At 43.9% G+C, this 19,602-nt stretch overlaps 1 protein-coding gene and 1 pseudogene across 1 annotated transcript; one reads left to right on the top strand and one right to left on the bottom strand.

The window, feature by feature from the left end:
• Positions 1 to 7,559: 7,559 nt before the first annotated feature.
• On the bottom strand, positions 7,560 to 19,255 carry PRPS1 (phosphoribosyl pyrophosphate synthetase 1). The gene is made up of 6 exons (XM_020902480.2): positions 19,077 to 19,255; positions 15,748 to 15,846; positions 14,640 to 14,764; positions 11,462 to 11,635; positions 9,240 to 9,399; positions 7,560 to 8,656 (listed from the first exon to the last, which is right to left on the bottom strand). Exons 1-6 carry the CDS (start codon positions 19,179 to 19,181, stop codon positions 8,564 to 8,566), a joined length of 756 nt encoding a protein of 251 aa, XP_020758139.2. The 5' UTR covers positions 19,182 to 19,255; the 3' UTR covers positions 7,560 to 8,563.
• Positions 16,036 to 17,838, top strand: LOC110142991 (adenylate kinase 4, mitochondrial pseudogene; annotated as a pseudogene).
• Positions 19,256 to 19,602: the final 347 nt, after the last annotated feature.

Raw genomic sequence — 19,602 nt, 5'->3', positions numbered from 1 at the left:
AGTCCCAAGACAGACCATTTTAGATATGAAGCTCTCTAGTGTTGCTGAACACATCCACCAGCAAAGGCTGAGTAGGGAGCAGAGATTTCAACATCAGGCTCCCAAGCTCCCACCTGAGTCCCTTGTCAGACAGTATGCCAGAGAAGGCAGAGGAGGGAGATAGGTGGTAATTTGGTCCGTGCTTGGGCATCAGTGGAGACCACGTGGGGAGCCAGGACTTCCACACTCACAAGCCGGTCATTCGACTACTACCCTTCCCTTCCTGGCTGGGTGGTGTCAGACACTCTAGTAGAGAGTTGAGACTTTCTCTGTCACCCAGCAGTAATAGAGCCATACCCTTTCCACCCGTGATGTATATTGAGGCCAAGTGGGGAGCGGTAATGAGGAACTCCTATGCATCTCAGTCAGGAGGTATCAGTGGAGACCTAGTGGACACTGGAACACCCAACCCTGCCCACCAGTAACAGGAAGGTTCGCTACACAGTTGTCTGTGGAGGCTGAGTGGGGACCTGTTTTGACCTCCAGCTGGCAGTCGTGTGGTGGTGCCCCAATCCCCTCCCCTTTTTGTGTCAGAGCCCTATCAGAGGGAGCTAAACTGAAATAGAAGGCTTAGAAAAGATCCCCCTAAATTTGTCAGACACTACAGCACAGAGGATCTAAGGATGGCAAGTAAACACAAGAAAAGATGCTCAACATCATTAGCCTAGAGAGCACAGATGACAACCAGGGGACATTACTACACACCACTCAGACTTGCTAAACACAAGCCAAAAATCCAAATGGTGACATCACCAAGGGCTGCGAAGAAACTAGACCATTCGTACACTGCTTCTGGGAATGTAAAATGGTGCAGCCACTGTGAAAACCAGTTTGGCAATTTCTGAAAGAAAAAAAAAAACAACGAAACATGCAACTACTATAAGACTCAGCAACTATGTTTCTGGGCATTTATCCCAGTGAAATAAAAAACTTCTGTTCACACAAAAACCTGTACATAAATGTTCGCAGCAGTTTTATTCTTAATAGCACCACACTGGAAACACAGATGTCCTTAGATGGGTGAAAGGTTAAACTCTGGTACATGTATATCATGGAACAACTATTGATAACATGCATTTTGTATTAATATCCAGAGAATTAGGCTCAGTTTAAAAAGAAAAAAAGCCAGTCCCAAAAGGTTACATGCTGTGTGATTCTATTTACATTATACTCTTGAAATGACAAAACTATGGAAATGAAGAACAGATCAGTAGTTGCCAGGGACCAGGGAGGGTGCAAGGGTGGGAGTGAAGCGGCTGTGAGGGTTCCTGGTGATGATGGCACTGTCTGTATCTTGCTTGTGTCAATATATTGATTCTGGTTGTATATTACACTCTAGCTCTGAAAGCTGTGACAAGCAGGAGAAAGTGGGTAAAGGGGGTATGGGATCTCTGAATTATTTTCCACAACTACATGCGAATCTGTAACTATCTCAAAATGAACATTTTAATTAAGAAGAAAGCAAGGATCCCATTCAGCATGAACACAAGGCTCTGAAGTCTTTGCCCTCCCTTGCAATGAGTCTCTGATTGCCATTCCCTAGCTGGGTTGCTGATGTAGGCTTCTAAATCTGGCCTTGGACCCTGTTAAACTGTTACCATAGATTTTCTCCAGTTAACCTGCTGTTTCCGCTCTTGCTTCACTCATGCCTACCTCCCAAATACACCAAAATCATCATCCCTGTCATGGAGCAGCAGATTATGGGTGAAGGCTTTTTACACACGTCTCCCTAATGGTCACATGCTGTTGTAAACTGTCTGTAATTTAAAAAATATCCACCTTTCTTTCTTGTAGAGCCTTCTCTGTTGGCTTCCATTTATTGTTCTCTTTTAGATAACCTATAATCCAGGTCTTTACCTTGTGCATTTAAAACTCTTTTTACCTTTCCTCACTGTTCCCTAGCTTTCCTCCTGTTCCATATCCTTCCCCCACTTTTCCTTATCCTTTGGATTCAAATATCCAAGATACTTAAGGCTGGCCCAGTTTGAAGCCCCACTACCTCAAGACTATCTGGGAAGGGCATTTGGGAAAAAATGTATTGATGACCACAACCTCTCTGCAGGCAGCCCCACCCCCCACGGTACCAGCATCCACCAGGTTCTGTTGCATTTTGCTGCCCAAGAGTACAAATTGGTCTTCTCTCTACCAACACTTCTCTCGCCCTGGCAACCCTCACCTCTCCCTTGGACAACTGCATGGCTCCATAACTGACCTTCCTCCACACTTAGCTCCACCCAATCCATTCTTCACATACTGCCAGTCTATTTTATCTATCTGGATCTGATCCTGTCAGGTCCCTCTTCAAAATTTCAGTGGTTCTTCTCTGCTCCTAGGATGAAGTTCACACTCCTTAGTATGTCTTACAAGTAGGATAGCATGTGATAGGTTCCTCAGTTATCCAAACCAGGACGGCAGGTAAGGGGGTGTTGTTACTAAGTACTCTGGGGTGGTAGGCATCCAGTCATTCTTACACCATCCTTTATGATCTGGTCTTACCACCCCCATTACTCATCACAGCTCCCCATCTTACCTGTAAACACACACACACACACACACACACACACACACACACACACCAGCCCCATTCTTTTTTTTTTTTTTGGCTACCTTGGGTCTTCGTTGCCATGCCAAGAATTAGTTGCCCCAGGGCATGTGGGATCTTAGTTCCCCAACCAGGGATCAAACCCACGTCCCCTGCATTGGAAGGCAGATTCTTAACCACTGGACCACCAGGGAAGTCCTCCTCAGCTGCATTCTTTTTTGCTATTTTTTTTTCACCTGAAACACCCTTCTCCCCAAACCCCTTTGGCCAACTTGTAAGCAACTGCTTTAAGTCAAAATGTTTTCTATGAGGAAGCTTTCCCTGACTTCCACCACTGGCTCAGGTGACCCTCCTGTGCTTCCATCGCACGTGGCTCTTCCTTCATCATAATCTCTATCACACCAAGTTGTAATGCCCTATTTCACCCTCTAGACAAGTGCTTCGGGTAAAGAACAGTTTCCTTTCTGAGTTCTTAGCATCTAGCACGGCACTTGGAATATACTTACACTGTGTGCACTTTCCTCTCTGCTGAATGAGAATTGAGCACCGTGTTGTCACCATGACTGCTGGTGACATAAAGGGGAAGAGGGGATCTGGACATAAAGGGGAAGAGGGGACCTGGCTCTAGCAGGTGCTTAGAGCCCTGAGATGTCCCTTCCCTCCAGCCTACTTGGCTCCCCCTGGTGGCAGCGGGATAGTAGTGACAGGCCCCGTGGGAGATGGCTGCAGGAAAAGGATGGGAGGGGGAATCCTCCTCAAGCCAGGTTTCAGCAGCTCTCCCCATTGCTGCAGCCCCTCCTGCATAGTAAGTCCCCAACCCCTGTCATCAGAGGCCCTACCCCAAGAACTTTGAGGATGAGAACTACAGTTCAGTGGAATGGCTCCTGGCTGACTTACTGCTCTGTGTATTGCCTGGGTGAAACGGACAAGGCTGACTATCCTGTTTTATATTCAAACCATGAATCAAAACCCCATTATGTGAGTGTGCTCATGGCAACCATATGGGTGAAGTGACAAGACCTGGCTGCAACAGCAGGTGTGGAGGTGAACTTGGAGAATACAGATACAGAATTGAGCTAGGTGAAAACACTAAGGACAGAGAGGAATGGGACAAAGGCTTCTTGTCACTCTGCAAGGCTTCAGACATTTTTGTTTCAAAAGGAGCCTTCCCCTTCCTGTTTTTTTTCAATGTCACTCTTTACCTTTTAAAATTTTTACTTTTTGGCCATGCTGTGAGACATGTGGGAATCAGTTCCCTGACCAGAGATCAAACCCATGCCCCCTGCATTGGCTGTGTGGTCTTAACACTGGATTGGAAGTTCCCCTCCCGGCCTCTTCTGTTTTTTTTCACAGGTAGCTGCCTAGCTACTGGAGAAATGCACTGGGGAAAAGACCTCGGGGAAAGGGAAAGATGGAGAAGAGTCAGACTCTGATGGCTGGCTTTGGCCTCCCTCCAGGCATGGGGTAGGGACAGTGAGCTGTCACTGGGGGGCATACAATATATCAGCAGCAAAGAGGATCAACTGGAAGAGGAGCTAGCCACAGGGATTCAGCTGCAAGAGGAGCCAGCCAGCTTTCTGAGGCTCTGGGGTGGGTAAGGTTACCAAAGGTTGGGATGGAAGTTTCCCTGCCCCTCTGGGTTTCCTTTCCGTTCACTCTGCAAGCTAAAAACCAAGGGAATATGCTCAAAAACACAGGGCCTAAGGACCTTCATGGCATAATCAATGTCCTTAGGAACATCAGAGGCTAAGGCATCCAGGCAGGAGAATGGGGGAGAGGGGATGGAAGGTGGTGGATAGGCCCTCGGTGCTGAGATAGGAAAGCCGCCTCGGGAAGGGAGAAGCAGTAGGGCCTGTTCAGCCCCTGCAAGGTCTTTACCATTGCAATCTTAGAGGCCAATTCAACTTCCTGAAAGCTTTAAGGAAAGAACCCTTGCTTCTTTCACCCCCTGTAGGTTGATATCACCCTTTGCATCTCCAGCCCTTCATTTCAATCCTTCTCCTTAACATACACTCAAGGGAGGGAGGGAAGGTATTTATACCCGTGACTGATTCATGTTGATGTATGGCAGAAACCAACACAACACTGTAGAGCAATTATCCTCCAATAAAAAGAAAAAAACACTCAAGGGGATTCCTGGTGGTCCAGCGGTTAGAGGACTCAGCTCTTTCACTGCTGGGCCTGGGTCCAATCCTTGGTTGGGGAGCTACGATCTCACAAGCCACAAAGTGCAGCCAAAAGAAAAAAGCATACAGTGGGCCCACCACCATCCAAATGAACTAAATGTGACCTCAAATCAGTCTCCTGGTTATCAGATTTATGGGAAACTGACTTTACACTGCAATTTCCTTGAGATCTGACAACTAACATCTGGCCTTACATTCAATTTTATCCCTGAAACAAGTTTTTCTAACACAGGTTTTTCTTAACAGCATAAAGGTCTGAGGCAGCTAACATCACCCGGCAGAAATCACCCCAGAAGGGCAACCCAAGAACTAATGGCAAGGCCTGATGGATCCTAACTCTCATGTGTGCCTAGTGCAAGGGATCTGAACATACCTGTTAGCATCTTAACTCCCCTGCAGTTGTCCTGCCAAGACCTAGACTTTGGAAAAGGTTATTTAGAATATTTCAACCAAGCGAGATTTTACAGAACATCAAGTCATCAAAAATCTGTCATAATTGGGAGAATTTGTTTTATTTTTAAACAAGGCGTGTGAGACTTCCAAGAAAAGCCCAAGAGAAAACAGGCCTCAAAATGTGGTGAAAGAATAAAGCGGGAGGAAGAGTCTTTAGCTGTAGCTCTATTTCAATCATGACTGTCAAAGGAACCGGTTTCAGGCTTCCCTGATGGTCCAGTGGCTAAGACTCCAAGCTCCCAATGCAGGGGGCCTGGGTTTGATCCCTGGTCAGGGAACTAGATCCCACATACCACAACTAAGAGTTCACATGCTGCAACTAAAGATCCTGCACACTGCAACAAAGATAGAAGATTCTGCGTGCCACAACTAAAACCCAGCATAGCCAAATCAATAAATTAAAAAACCCGTTTCCTGCATTGGCAGGTGGATTCTTTACCATGGAGCCACCAGGATCCCTAGAGGACCACAAAGACACAGGGCCCTCCTATAAGGACCTCTTTTGGTCCTTGATGCACAGGTTGCAAAAGGCCTGTGCCTTTTTTTCAAGGTAATGAAAATGAATCCCGGGTGAAGGCAAGGCAAGGGAAAACCAGACACAGAGGAGACTGGGGCTCAGGGCTGCAGAAGCAAATCATCAGGGCTGAAGAAGCATCCATCTTGAGACTGGAGGTGCAGACTCAAGCCAGGGTAGGGGGCTGGCTCCAATTCCTGACTGCGAACATAAGGGTTATTCTTGTAAATAGGGTACTTACACTTTTAGTGGTCTCCAGTCCAAGTGGCGGGCCCTCAGGGTGGCAATGCAGAGCTTTCTATCCTGCCCCCACCCCCCACAACATGACTTCTTTCTGGAGGTCTCTTCCCCCTTCCCCACAACCAAGAGAGAGACGGCAGGAGGGCAAGTTAATAGGAGAGCTTTTTCTTTAACTTCAACTTTTACGTGATTCTAACCCTCAGGTTAAGGGCTACATACTATTGATGGGCAAGTTAAAAAAACTCCTGAGCAGAAAATGTTTTTATTCCAAATCTGGAAAAGCCCCAACTTGAGATGAAATAAACCTCTGATAAAGACATTAGGTTTGAGAGTTGCCCAGTTCAGCCTTGGTCTAAGTAATCTTTTCTCCAGTTCTAAGGGTAAGGGGAGGTGAGGGCATGTGAAATCAAACCTGGTGATGTCTTTTGCTCAGAAGCAATTACACGGCTATTAAGGCTACAGTTTCTTCTAAACTGTGCTTTCCTTGCAACTCCATTCAGCTTTTGTGCCTCCTCCCTGGCCCCTCCAGGCCTGTTCCTGCTACTGTTCCCCAGTTAAGAATTGCTTGCCATCCAGGACACTTGGGACTCTCTCACTGGAGGAAAAAAGAACAGTCCTGGCAGTACTTTGGGTACGATGCTGGGTGTCACAGGGAATTGAATCTTGACCTCCCCCCAAGCATAGGAATCAAAGATGGGGGCTAAGGGCCTTTCCTGAGGGCCTCAAAACCTCATACTAGGAACTGGATTGCCCAAGAGGGCCCAGAGTATGGGGTCCTGATGTCAAAAAAATTCTGACATAGCAAACCCTGATTCACTGACCCAATACTTCAGGAAATAGCAGAATCAGCAATTTATGGCATCAGTGTTCCATGTCAGCTGGCCCCAGGGCAAAGACCTGAAATGAAAGAGGCCTAAGAGGGTCAGAGGAACACATTTCACAGCTCAATTCAGTTCCCTTTTGAATAACTTTTTCCAAAAGATCATTGTTAATACCCTGATATTCAATATAAAACAAAAACAAAAGCTGAACCAGGCTTCAAAGACAAGGCAGCACCCTTCACAAAGCTCCAGAAGCATTTAGTTTCCGAAAAAGTCAGTGCGCTTATTTGATGATACACACACACACACACACACACACACACACACACACACACAAAACCCTCATGTAACATTTTGGAATGCCTTATAACTAGAAAAGCTGAAATTAAATGCTAAATGTGTGTCAACTACAGATGGAGGGAAGTTTTAACCACATTTGGCAAAACTGGCTCAAAAATGAATAAATTATAAAAACTACTCTCTTCCTCTAAGAAAAAAGACCTAATTCCTATCATCAGGATTAAGAACCAGAGATCCAACAGGCATATACAGCCTATAACTCAGGTATAATGCAAAGAATTACACTATATCTAGTTCTCAATTAACCCCAGGCATCTTCAGTTCTCATAACTGAAGAAAAGTGCAGCTGTGTCTATTCTTGGCTTAACCATACAGTTGACAGCTTGGAAACAAAGAAGTAAGAGCCATGATTGGGCGGCCAAGACACCTAAACCAAAGCTTCAGCAGGGAGACCAGTACAGATATAGACCCACAATCAAAGAGATAACTTTATTAGTTTCTTCTACAAGAGACAGTAATATCAACTTTTTTTAAACAGAAATCTCAGGTCATTTGAGAGGCCAAATAGATCCAAAGAAGAAAGATGATAAGCAGTTAAATTAATCAAAAGGCACTACAACACCACCTAAAACCTACTACCACAGTGGTAGTGGGCTAAGAAGATTAAGCTACAGCAAAATAATCTCATGTTAATGTTATGGATCATAGGGCAGGAATTGAGTTTGCTTCCCAGAAAACTATGGCACAACAATCACTTGGGACCAAGTGGATATTTGGCCAGGAAAAGAAGATCAGGCCAAAGGGAAAGGAATAGGGACAAAACAGAATCCAAGTGACAGAATCCAAGCAAAGGGTGATGGATCAGGCTTTTTCCTCCCAAGAATCATTTGCTCTATGGTGGGTTGCTTCCCCTCAGGCTCCTGCCCTAGGGTTTCTCCAGCCTTACAGGGGCTCAGCAACCAGATCTGGGTTCGGGTTGCACCAGGCTCTTGCATAATTTAGTACAGACTTTAGAGAACTTATCACACATTGCCGGGGGTGGGGGGGGTGCTGAAGCATTCACATGCAAAGTAGTCTGAGCTTCCCCAAACATATCTGGACACTCTACACAAAGCTTTCCAAAGTCCAACATCTTGGAGCAGCTGAAGCTGCAAGGCTCACAAGATCCAAGAAGCCAGGATGAGACAATACAAGGTAGAAAATCCCAGCGGCTAATGTCATTCTATATTTCTCTAACGTATTGGGTTGGCCAAGAAGTTCATTCAGGTTTTCCCAGAAGCTGTTAAGGAACAACCCAAATGAACTTTTTGGCCAACACAATGGCAGTAACGCTCATATAACTGATGCGGGATGTAGAAAGCTACACTGCAACAAGCTGGGTCTTCTGCTGGATTTTTCATCAAATACCAAAGAAAAAAACAAGGGGTGGGGCTCACTTTATTTTTGAAAAGCCTCAGGAGTTATTCTATTATAAAGGGACATGGCTGAACAGATAGGAGACAGATTCTCCATTGTGAGTTCTCCTGATGGCTTCCGCGAGGATCATGGAGATGTCAATCACCTAGGAAGGCAAGGGGAGCATCGGGTTAGTATACAGACAGAGATGATTGACTGGTCATTGCAGACACTGATGAGCAGCCCAATGAGGGTCCTTCCTCTTAAGACTGCACTGTGCTGTTTCCCCAAGTAAGCCCACAACCAGCTGCTCTTCATACTCACATTTTAAATATAACCAACCACTTAAGAAAGAGTCAAAATGCTAATGGAGGAAACACTCTTGACTCACCAAGGTGGTGGTGGGCTGGCGTTTAAAAACCAGTTTGAAGGTTTCACATTATGTTTGCAGGGGCTGATAGGCAAGAGTGACACACACAAATGGTAAAGCATGGACCCGATGTGCATCACAAACACTGGGAGAGTCTGTTAAAACACAAAATCCTGGGTTCCATCCTCCAGAGAGTCTGAGGTCAAGCTGTTTGAATTTTTAGACACGTGATCCTTCCTTTTGGGTCACAGATCCTGATGGTTAACCCTTGAGAGCAACGGAGGAAATCTTCAGAACCCGCCCAGACACCTAATTCAACACATGAAATCACCTCCTCAATACTCAGGGGAGTCTTGTTTTGCAAGAATCTCAGTCTCACCTGTATTTTGGAGCAATGCTTCATCTTATCCTCCTGAGGTATGGTATTGGTGACTACGACCGCTTCAATGCCTGCACTGTTCATGCGAGTAATGGCTGGGCCAGAAAAGATCCCATGAGTCAGGATAGCATAAACCCTGGTGGCTCCAGCTGAGAGAAGTCTAAAGGAAAAAGGAGAGTGATTAGGAGTAATCTTACTTGTTACTATAAAATTCAAGTTAGTGAAGAGGGCTGTTTTAGTCAGCTTGCACTGCCATAACAGAATGCCAGACTGGATGACTTAAACTGAATTTTATTTCTCGCTTGTTTCTGGAGGTTGGGAAGTCTAAGATCAAGGGGCCAGCAAGGTAGGTTTTGTTCTGAGACCTCTTCTCTTGGTTTCCTGGTGGCCATCTTGCTATGTGTTTATGTAATCTATTTGTGTGCACAGATCGAGAGGAGGAATGGGGTTGGGAAGAGCTCTCTGGTGTCTCTTCTTATAAGGACACCAGTAGCACCATGAGGGCCCCACCCTCATGCCCTCACCTAAACCTAATTACCTCCCAAAGGTCCCATCTCCAAATACCATCACACTGGGGGTTAGGGTTGAATTTTTGGGTGATACAGTTCAGTCAATAACTAATCTGAATAGGTTTGGATTAGTGTAAAAGGACTGTGGCACAGACAGCTACACTCAACAAAATCTGTCTCTTCTTTCTAGTACACAGATGGACACTTCCCAGCCTCCCTTGCATAGTTAGGTATGGCCAAGTGACTTAATTCTGGCTATCTAAATGTGGACAGATTCTTATAAAAAACTTCCCATGGATGATCCTCCACGCTCCTTTCCCTTTCTGGCTGGCCACAATGGAAATGTTAAAGATGCAGTGCCATAAGACTGAAAGGGGCACACTTGTACCGGAGCATACCAGGAACAGGTAAGTTTACTGTGTTAAGGGAGTTGATCTATTATGACCAATTAGCATTATCTTACTAATATGATAAAAGGAGTTTTATAAATGCATACTCCAGGATCCAAGCCAGGAAATCACTCCACATACAAGTTTTTTTTTTCAGCACGCGCGCGCGCGCGCGCACACACACACACACACACACACACACACACTGGAGAAGAAAATGGCAGCCCACTCCAGTATTCTTGCCTGGAAAATCCCATGGATAGAAGAGCCTGGCAGGCTACAGCCCATGGGGTTGCAAAAGAGTCAGACACGACTTAGCAACTAATCAACAACATATATATATGAGATTTTTAAAAATAAGAGAAACAATGCTGTCCATAGTGACTTGGATTATAAGCAGTGGGGAGCCACTTACAGTTTTAAAGGAGGCATGAGGGGAATCTAGTTTTAGGAAGATAAGCCAGTGGGGCAGCAATGTGAAAGATGGACTGGGAGGTAAGAGACTGGTGAATGGCAGCAGAAAAGAGGTAAGGTAATTCAGAACAGTGCAGGCAAATGATGAGAAGGAATAAGAATGAAGGAAGTAGCAGCAAAAATGGACAGTCTAGAGGTAAAGCCAAGGTTTTCAGCTTAGATAAAATATAAATATGGGAATATATTTGTCTGCTCAGGGCTATGGATTTCTTACCTTAACCTGTTTTAAAGAACTATCAAAAGTAGATTACTCAGGGAATTCCCTGGCAGTTTGGTGGTTAGGACTCCATACACTTTCACTGCCGAGAGCACAGGCTCAATCCCTGGTCAGGAAACTGAGATCCCGCAAGCCGCAAAGTATGGTCACAAAAAAAGTACAATACTCAGAGAGATGAGATATTTTTTTTTGGAAATACAGTGGTGATAGTTGCACAACATTGTGACTATAACTAATGTCACTGAATTGCACTCTTAAAAATGATTAAAATGGGGAACTTCCTGGTGATCCAGTGATTAGGACTGTTTTCACTGCTGTGGGCATGGGTTCAATTCCTGGTCAGAGAACTAAAATCCCACAAGGTGCACGACCCTCCCCCAAAAAAGTTAAAATGGCAAATTTCACGTTGTATATAGTCTAGCACAATAACAAGGAAAAATAAAACTAAGAAACTCTAGAGAAAAAAAAAGTAAGAATATCCGTCAATTTACATGCATTGCAATTCAAGCCTAGGGTGACAAGTCAGTCAGTTAAAATTCCCTAAACTGAGTTCCAAAGAGAACCAGCAGGCTTAGGGCAGTCAGATAGTATTTTTTTCACATCTAACCCCCAGCCCCACCAGTAGGCACTCACTTGTCAGCTGCATGGCAGATTGTACCACAAGTGTCAGCCATGTCATCCACAAGGATAGCCACACGATACTTCACATCTCCCACTAGTACCGTCCCGTCCACTTCACTGGCTTTCTTCCGTTCTTTGTGAATCAAGGCAAAGTCCACATTCAACCGGTCTGCGATGGAAGTCACTCTGCAACACAGGATAATCACAGTTAAAACCTCAGTTAAAACCAGTGTGTGTGTGTATGTGTGTGTGTGTGTGTGTATCTTAAGACAAAGAAAGGAACTAAAGGATGGGCTTATTTTCTAGGTGAGAATACTCCATGAAACTCAACAGGGTTGGAAGAAAGTAACTGCAACTAATTGGCATCACAAATTGGGTTTCATAGACTAATGCCTCCATACTCCAAGATGTAGGCTAATGCCTCCCACATCCTAAGAGCAGTTTATGAATTATTAGTCAAACTTAAGATTAAAATTCATTCTGGGTTACAGAAGGAGATAGACAACCCTCACCAGTCCCAGGAAGCAGTATAATGAATGCTAGGGCATGTTTGTTTACTGGACTGGCAGCAGAAGAGGAGAGAGATACAACTTGGTTAACTAATGCCAGGAGCGTAGATGGTCCCATTATGACATGCGGATGTGGTGAGAAGTGAACCTGAATTTGGTGGGAGAGAAGCAGTACCCAGCCTGTTCTGTTGTGCCCTCATCACACTCCCCTCAGTGATCCACCAACTGTCAACGTCAACTGTACCTGGATACCGAGCTTGGGAGTTCCTTTAATGACTGCTAGAAAGAAAGTTATACCAATTAAGCAGGCAAACTGGGCATCTTGCTGTACAGACCAAATGATTTCCAAATCAAAACAGAATTCCTTTTACTTGAATTACAAGGTAATACAAACCAGACTAGAAGGTGGGATAGAAGACAAATCTGTCTGGTGACAAAGTACCACGTAATCTATCAATCAGCAATCCATTCAGCGTATGACTGTGCTGCCTGTGACATCTGTGGCCACATTTCACCCTGCCATCTTGTTATGTGTGAAGAGGCTCTGTGCTTTGGGCTTTGTTTTTTAATGTAGTGCTGATCCAACCAAGTATCATGTCCTATTTCCCTTGTGACTACGCTCACATATCTTGAGTTTGTGCAGAATATGGGAGAACCTATGACCATACAATAGAGAACAGACAAGACTTGGACCACAACCTAGGCAGCATCTGCACCTGATCTAAATGACCCATATCCTGTGTGCTCTCCATCCCTCCTGTGTGGGCACATAACATCAAGAGTTACCAATCTGCTTGGAATGATTACTTAGATGAGGCAAATGCATGATCACTTAGTTCAAGCATCCTAAGCCATCCATACTCAGTGGCCAACAAACTCAGTGACTGACAAAGTAAAGGGCTCAAAAAAAGCCACTCCCTATATCCTTGAGGGAAGAACTACATGCAAGTCACAACTTCACAGGCATTTCTACCTGTTCCCCAAACCCTGCCAAGACAGATGTGATAGCCACTCACTTTGAAAAGATTCCATCACTAAAAGAAAATTACAGGACTTCCCTGGTTAAGAATCTGTCTGCCAATGCAGGGGACACAGGTTGGATCCCTGGTCCGGGAAGATTCCACATGCCTCAGGGCAACTAAGCCCGTGCACCACAACTACTGAACCTGTGCTCCACAAGAGAAGCCACCACAACGAGAAGTCCACACAGCACAACTAGCCTCCACTTGCCACAACTAGAGAAAGCCCGAGAGCAGCAATGAAGACCCAGTACAGTAATAAATAAATAAACAATTTAAAAAAGAAAACAGTAAACAAAATTATGGAGCAATAAACCATCTACTGAAGGCAGTTTTTCTGTACCCAACTGTGGAAAGAAAATTGTGCTTGATTAGTTATTTCAAATGAGGCTGTTTTCTAAGTCTCTGCGGAAGATGATCTTCACAAGTCTGACAACCACTGCGAGGGGGATGTGTTTTAGGCTCTGTTTCTAGTATTATAGACGGTAACTAGCAACAACAAGGGACTCACAAAGCCATGCATCTGGCTGGAGAATAGAACTCAAGCTCTCAGCTTATCAGTTCTGTTGAAGTTCCTGAAATAAAGAGGTCGCTGAGAAATAGTCATTGAAAATTTGAATGGCTTTTGAAAAGATGTGAATTGGCATTTCCTAATCATCTGTGTTTTGTAGCTCGTCATTCTATTTCCACAACAAGAAGAACATGTGTCACACTTCTGAATACGTTACTAACGAGTGAGCCACTAAGGAAATGAAAAGCTCTTAGTCTGTAACCACGTGAGCTGAAGCACTGCAACTGGCAATCCCTGACAATCAGTTTGTTTTGAATGTTCAGTGCTTGGCTTAAATAAAATCACCACACTTTCTTTTCCATCCTGCTTAGTATTCTAATTCAAAAGATCAAAATGGTTTAACCAACAACATTAAGAGGTATGTAAAAGCTTGTGCATGAGTGCTAGATTGCTTCAGTGTGTCCAACTCTTTGCGACCCTCTGGACTGTAGCCTGCCAGGCTCCTCTGTCCATGGGATTCTCCAGGCAAGAATACTAGAGTGGGTTGCTATGCCCTCCTCCAGGGGATCTTCCCGACCCAGGGATTGAACCCATGTCTCCTGCATTGCAGGCAGATTCTTTACCCCTGAGCCACTGGGGAAGCCCATGTAAAAGCATCATCATGGGTTTTGATAGCAAGTGGCATTCATTAGAAAATCAAATTGCCTCCTCCTCCTAATGGATCATAGTGCTGTCACTGACCCTGCAGTGCTGAGTCACTGATGGGTTTTGGTCAAGTCCATGATGCCAGAACTATTTCATGCCCCTCTGCTGCTATCTTATCTTTCAGGCAGTGACTCAGGCCAGTAAGTGAGTAAAACTATATCCAGCCCATGTCCTAAGCTATCAGAACATCCAAATACTTTAAAACTGTTGCTTCTCAGTATATTATAATCACCTATACTGAAAAAGAATTGGAAAAAGACTTTATACATATGTAGTCTTTATAGTCTTTTTCAGACCACTTTGCTGTATACTTGAAGCTTAACACTGTAAATCAACTATACTTCAAGAAAAGAAAAACTCAGTTCAACAGCAAAAGATCACTTTCTGACACAACTGTCTGAAAACTTTCCCCAGTATGTTGGGAATAATATGAATTTCAACCATACCTCTTTGCTCCTCCAGCATCAGGTGAGACAATTGTGCAGTTCCTCCACTCAGAGATGTTCTCCCTTATCCACTTGAGGACCGCTGGCTCTGCATACAAGTTATCCACTGGGATATCAAAAAAGCCCTGCATAAAGAACGAACCTGGGTCAGTTTGGCTTGTTTTCCTTCTCTTCCATTTACAAACAACGAACACAAAGAGAATAGTAACTTGCCCAAAGAATACTTTACTCGAACATTCAAACTGATCCAAAAACATGCCCAATATAGCAGACTGTAAAAGCAGACTCCTAGAGTGTGGGTTGTGCAAGAAAGCCCAGCCACAAAGTGAGCCCCCGGCTAACCCACAACTGACCACAGACACATGAACAAGCTCCTGAGGAAAACAGCCAAGTCCAGCCGAGATCAGAACTACCCAGCCAGTGTGCAGACCCATGGGGTAATACATACTTACTACCTTCTACCACTCAATGTTGGGCTGGCTTGTTAAGAGAGCCAAAGCTAACTGGTAAACCAGTTAGAGATGCTATGGTAAATAAACCTAGTGGAAGGCATTTATAATAAATGGTCAGATTAACTAGCAGTCAGGCGATTTGTGTTCTAATACTAGTTGCTACAGATTTGTTGTACTTCACAACTAATCTGTCCCTCTTCTATAAAATGGATATATAATCATCTGGCCTGTATCTCACTGAATTCCCAGAAGCCTCCAAAGATAATGATTTCAAAGTCTCTTTAAAAGTATCAACTATAAGGTAGTATTCTGCTCCCCAAACTCTTTTAATGCTAGAAAGTAGGCTCCAATATCTATGGTTCTAAATTTAATGATGACAATATAAGTGTCAGAGCCAGTATTAAAACTCAGACTGATGCCAAAGCCTACTATGCTCTTCCCAGAATCCCAAACTGCCTCCCTGTACAACCAGCCCACATGACTAAGACCATGTATTATACTTCAGGTGAGGATGTTGAAAATGTCATCAATGTCTAGTTTATTTGAGCTGTACTTGGACAGTTTTTGCTTCCCTGTGGTTTTCAGCATTCCATCCTCTCTTACCCCATGTCTAATCCCTAATAATCCCTAAGCTAATATTTAGCTCCCAATGATACCTGAATTTGAGAAGCATGAAGGTCCATGGTGATAATATGATCTGCACCTGCTACAGAGAGCATATTTGCAACCAGCTTGGCTGAGATTGGAGCCCGGCTCTAAATGGAGGGAAGGAAAGAGGAAAAAAAGCCAATCTGAAAAACAATTCATTTGCTCAAGAAGCATTTATTTATTGTATACCTACTGTGTTTAAGGCACTGTGCTACCAGAAAATTCATAAAAAGTGACACAGCCACTGATTTTCAGTTCATCCCAATCTGGCAAAAATAGGAAGTGGAGGGCGGCGAATCCCCGCGCGAGCCCAGGGTGTCAGAGGCAGGGGCAGAAGAAACAAAGTTCCCGGGGCTTCTCCGAGGCCGCTGTCCCGGTCGTCAGTTCGGCCTCCCCCTCCTCGGCGAGGCAATGGCTTCCAAACTCCTGCGTGCGGTCATCCTTGGGCCGCCAGGCTCAGGCAAGGGCACCGTGTGCCAGAGGATAGCCCAGAACTTTGGCCTCCAGCATCTCTCCAGCGGCCACTTCTTGCGGGAGAACATCAAGGCCAACACGGAAGTTGGTGATACGGCAAAGCAATACATAGAGAAAGGCCTTTTGGTTCCCGATCATGTGATCACACGCCTCATGCTGTTGGAGCTGGAGAACAGGCGCGGCGAGCACTGGCTACTTGATGGTTTTCCTCGAACATTAGTTCAGGCTGAAGCCTTGGACAGAATATGTGACCTGGATCTAGTGATCACTTTGAATATTCCATTTGAAACGCTCAAAGATCGTCTCAGCCGACGTTGGATTCACCCTCCCAGTGGGAGGGTATATAACCTGGACTTCAACCCACCTCATGTACATGGGATTGATGATGTCACTGGTGAACCACTGGTCCAGCAGGAGGATGACAAGCCTGAAGCAGTTGCTGCCAGACTAAGACAGTACAAGGATGTGGCAAAGCCAGTCATCGAGTTATACAAGAGCCGAGGAGTGCTCCACCAATTTTCGGGAACCGAGACTAACAAAATCTGGCCCTATGTTTACACACTTTTCTCGAACAAGATCACACCTGTTCAGTCCAAAGAAGCCTACTGAGCCTGCGCAGTGGAAGAACCAGGAAGATATGGTCATTCGTTCAATTGTGTGTGTAGTATTGGTGCCATGTCCCAGTTAGCAGCTAGCCGAGATAGCTTGCAGTGTCTTTTCTAGTTTAAATGGTGAACAGACATGAAAACTAATGAATAGAATGAGTTAATGATGAGGCTCTTCTCTGCCTTTCTAAAAGAGGGGCCACCTACACGTGTTTAAGATGTCCCTGCACATGTCTCAAGTTCTTTATAAGAATGGAAGCAACATAGGCTGGATTCCAAGTGGTGTATCGCCCAGCTCTAGCTGATTTTCCACGGCCAGGTTGTTGCCATAGTAGCTCTTTCACACGTGATGGTGCTGCTCCTGGTTCTCCCCAGCCCCTAAAGGCTGTTGAAACATAGCACCAGGAGGCCTGAGAATGCCAGGGGCTATAGCTGCCTTTGTCCTGGTTCTCTGGCATCTGCCCTCCTGGTGACAGTGGGATTGAAACAGTAGCTCTCAGTGATTGCTTCTCTGGCCTTGAGTGACTGTCCACAGTTCATTTTTTTTCTGTTAGGAATGACGCCTTCTCTGCATCCGTACTCCATTGAATCTTTTTCAGACATCCTAGAATGAAAGGACTTGGCTTCTACTACTTTTATTAGACACCTGTTTTCTCCCTCCCTAGACTATTGAGTAATATTGTTCCTGCTTTTATCCCTCTCAAATTCCTGTCTGAGAGCTGAGAGCTGGGGGACGATGTTCGGTCTCGTTACGCACCAGGAACTGAACTGTGTAGAGGGTCTACTTAAACTGTTGGTCTGACTCTCGTGAGTTGACACTGCTCCTTTCTTTTATTGTGGCAAAATAAAACCCTAAGAGTCTTTGGGAAACTCAAAAACTGGGAAATATTCACCTCCATAAATGTTGAAAGATTGTGTCTATGTATAGAGTAAATAAGACCATATGGAATTACTGGACTGAAAGAATAGTTTAGCTTATAGTGAAGACAAAAAAATATATATTTTGAAAATGCTGCTAAATATTGATGCTGACAGTGTTTTTCTCTTGTGAGTGACCCAAGCATATTATAAATAGTTGGTAAAGGGAATGGAGCCTATGGGGTCAAGGAAAATGTTGCACGTAGCTGTGCCTAGACTCGTGATGACAGCTTTATGATTATGGGATTTGATAAAATTGTAATTTTTTATTCTATTCCAAAGATGCTTTCTATAGGGTGGCCATTAAGTCTAGAAATATAGATCATACTATTTTGTCATTCATTAGAATATAGTATCAATAAACCATTTATTAAGGAAAAAAAAAAAGAAAAAAAAATAGGAAGTGGAATATCATTTTTCCAAATCAGGATACATACATCAGAAAAAAAACCTTCCCAACCTTTCACTTTCTTCATGTACATATTTTCAGCCTATTAAAGTCTTTCCAATGCTCAATTATTTAAATTAGGCAGACTGTATACAAATCTTTTTTGAAAGAATTGTATTAAAATCTCTTTTAAGACATACATACTCAAACCTGTGCAACATCTAACATGTCAACATTTAAAGACACATTAAAGGATGGAAAGTATAGTTTCTTTTTTTTAATTACACCACTCCCTTTACTCATCCGGAGGCCAAACTTTCAGTAAACTCAACCCCTTTAAATAACAGGTAAACACACCTGACTGCACCCTAAAATAACAAGGCCCATGTCCTACACTCTACTCCTTAGGAGCACTGTATTCTATTGAAATAAAAGTATCTGGCCTTCTCCCAGGTATCGTACATAATAATAAAATTTGGGCATCAATTACCATGGACTGGCAAAGTTTTACCTATATGCTTTATCCTCTAATACTCCAAAGAAGGTGAGGTGTGCATGTGTGTATTCATGTAACAGACTTCAAGTTATATGAAGAGGTCACAACTATAACCAAGAGGGTACCAGAGGATCTACCAGTTTAAAAAAAATACTCTACTCCATGGGAGCTGGTGCTTAGTCTTAATGATACAATGAAAAGATTGCACTGAGTTAGCCAAAAGTCACATATGTATGACTGGGATAAAACAGACAGACTGCAAATGTATTGCTTTATACAAACCAATCACACCGATTGTTTGAAAAGATAAACAAAATAATATCCTAAGATAAAAAAATAATATCCTCTAAATATACATTTGATAATTAAGGAAGTTTTTTGACTTTGGGCAAGTGCTCCTGCTTCTCCTGATTTAAGAAAAAAAGAATTGAAAAAAAAAAGAGATTCCACTCCTACCTTATCCTTCTTATCCTGCCGGGCATAAGGGAAGCACGGGATGACTGCAGTAACCCGGCTGGCTGAAGCAATCTTGCAGGCATTAATCATAATCAAAAGTTCCATGAGATTGTCATTGATTTCACCGCAGCCACTCTGAACAATGTAGACATCCTCTCCACGAACACTTTCTCCGATTTCCACACTATAGGAAAAGGAAGGACAACAAAAACAGATTTTAAAGCACTATACTGTACATCTACAGTAAAGTCTAAAAAACACAGCTTCCCCACTAGTATGCTATGAATGGATTACAGGAGATTCCCCTGGAGGAGCCCCTGTACCAGAAACCGCGTACTGCCTGTTTACTCCAGTATACTATACCTGTTTTTATAGGTGACATGACATGAAAAAATTGGCTAAGGTACTTAGTAATTGGACCATAATTTCAGTAAGCAGGCTGTATCTCATTTCACATGTGTGAATGCAAATTTGATACAGCATCTATGACTGTTATCAGTATATAATAAAGGAACCAGAAAGCTCA

This window comes from Odocoileus virginianus, unplaced genomic scaffold (assembly GCF_023699985.2).
Source record: "Odocoileus virginianus isolate 20LAN1187 ecotype Illinois unplaced genomic scaffold, Ovbor_1.2 Unplaced_Scaffold_1, whole genome shotgun sequence".
Lineage (NCBI taxonomy): Eukaryota > Metazoa > Chordata > Mammalia > Artiodactyla > Cervidae > Odocoileus > Odocoileus virginianus.
This window is presented reverse-complemented; position numbering and strand designations above follow the sequence as displayed.

What these genes read in the sequence shown, in the direction of transcription:
- PRPS1 (XM_020902480.2), bottom strand. Translation starts at nt 19,181, where the DNA reads ATGGAACTTTTGATTATGATTAATGCCTGCAAGATTGCTTCAGCCAGC. An exon ending in GATGCTGGAGGAGCAAAGAG is followed by an intron (nt 11,636 to 14,639) that starts GTATGGTTGAAA and finishes CCTGTGTTGCAG; the next exon opens with AGTGACTTCCATCGCAGACC. An exon ending in AGCATTGCTCCAAAATACAG is followed by an intron (nt 8,657 to 9,239) that starts GTGAGACTGAGA and finishes TTGCCTTCCTAG; the next exon opens with GTGATTGACATCTCCATGAT.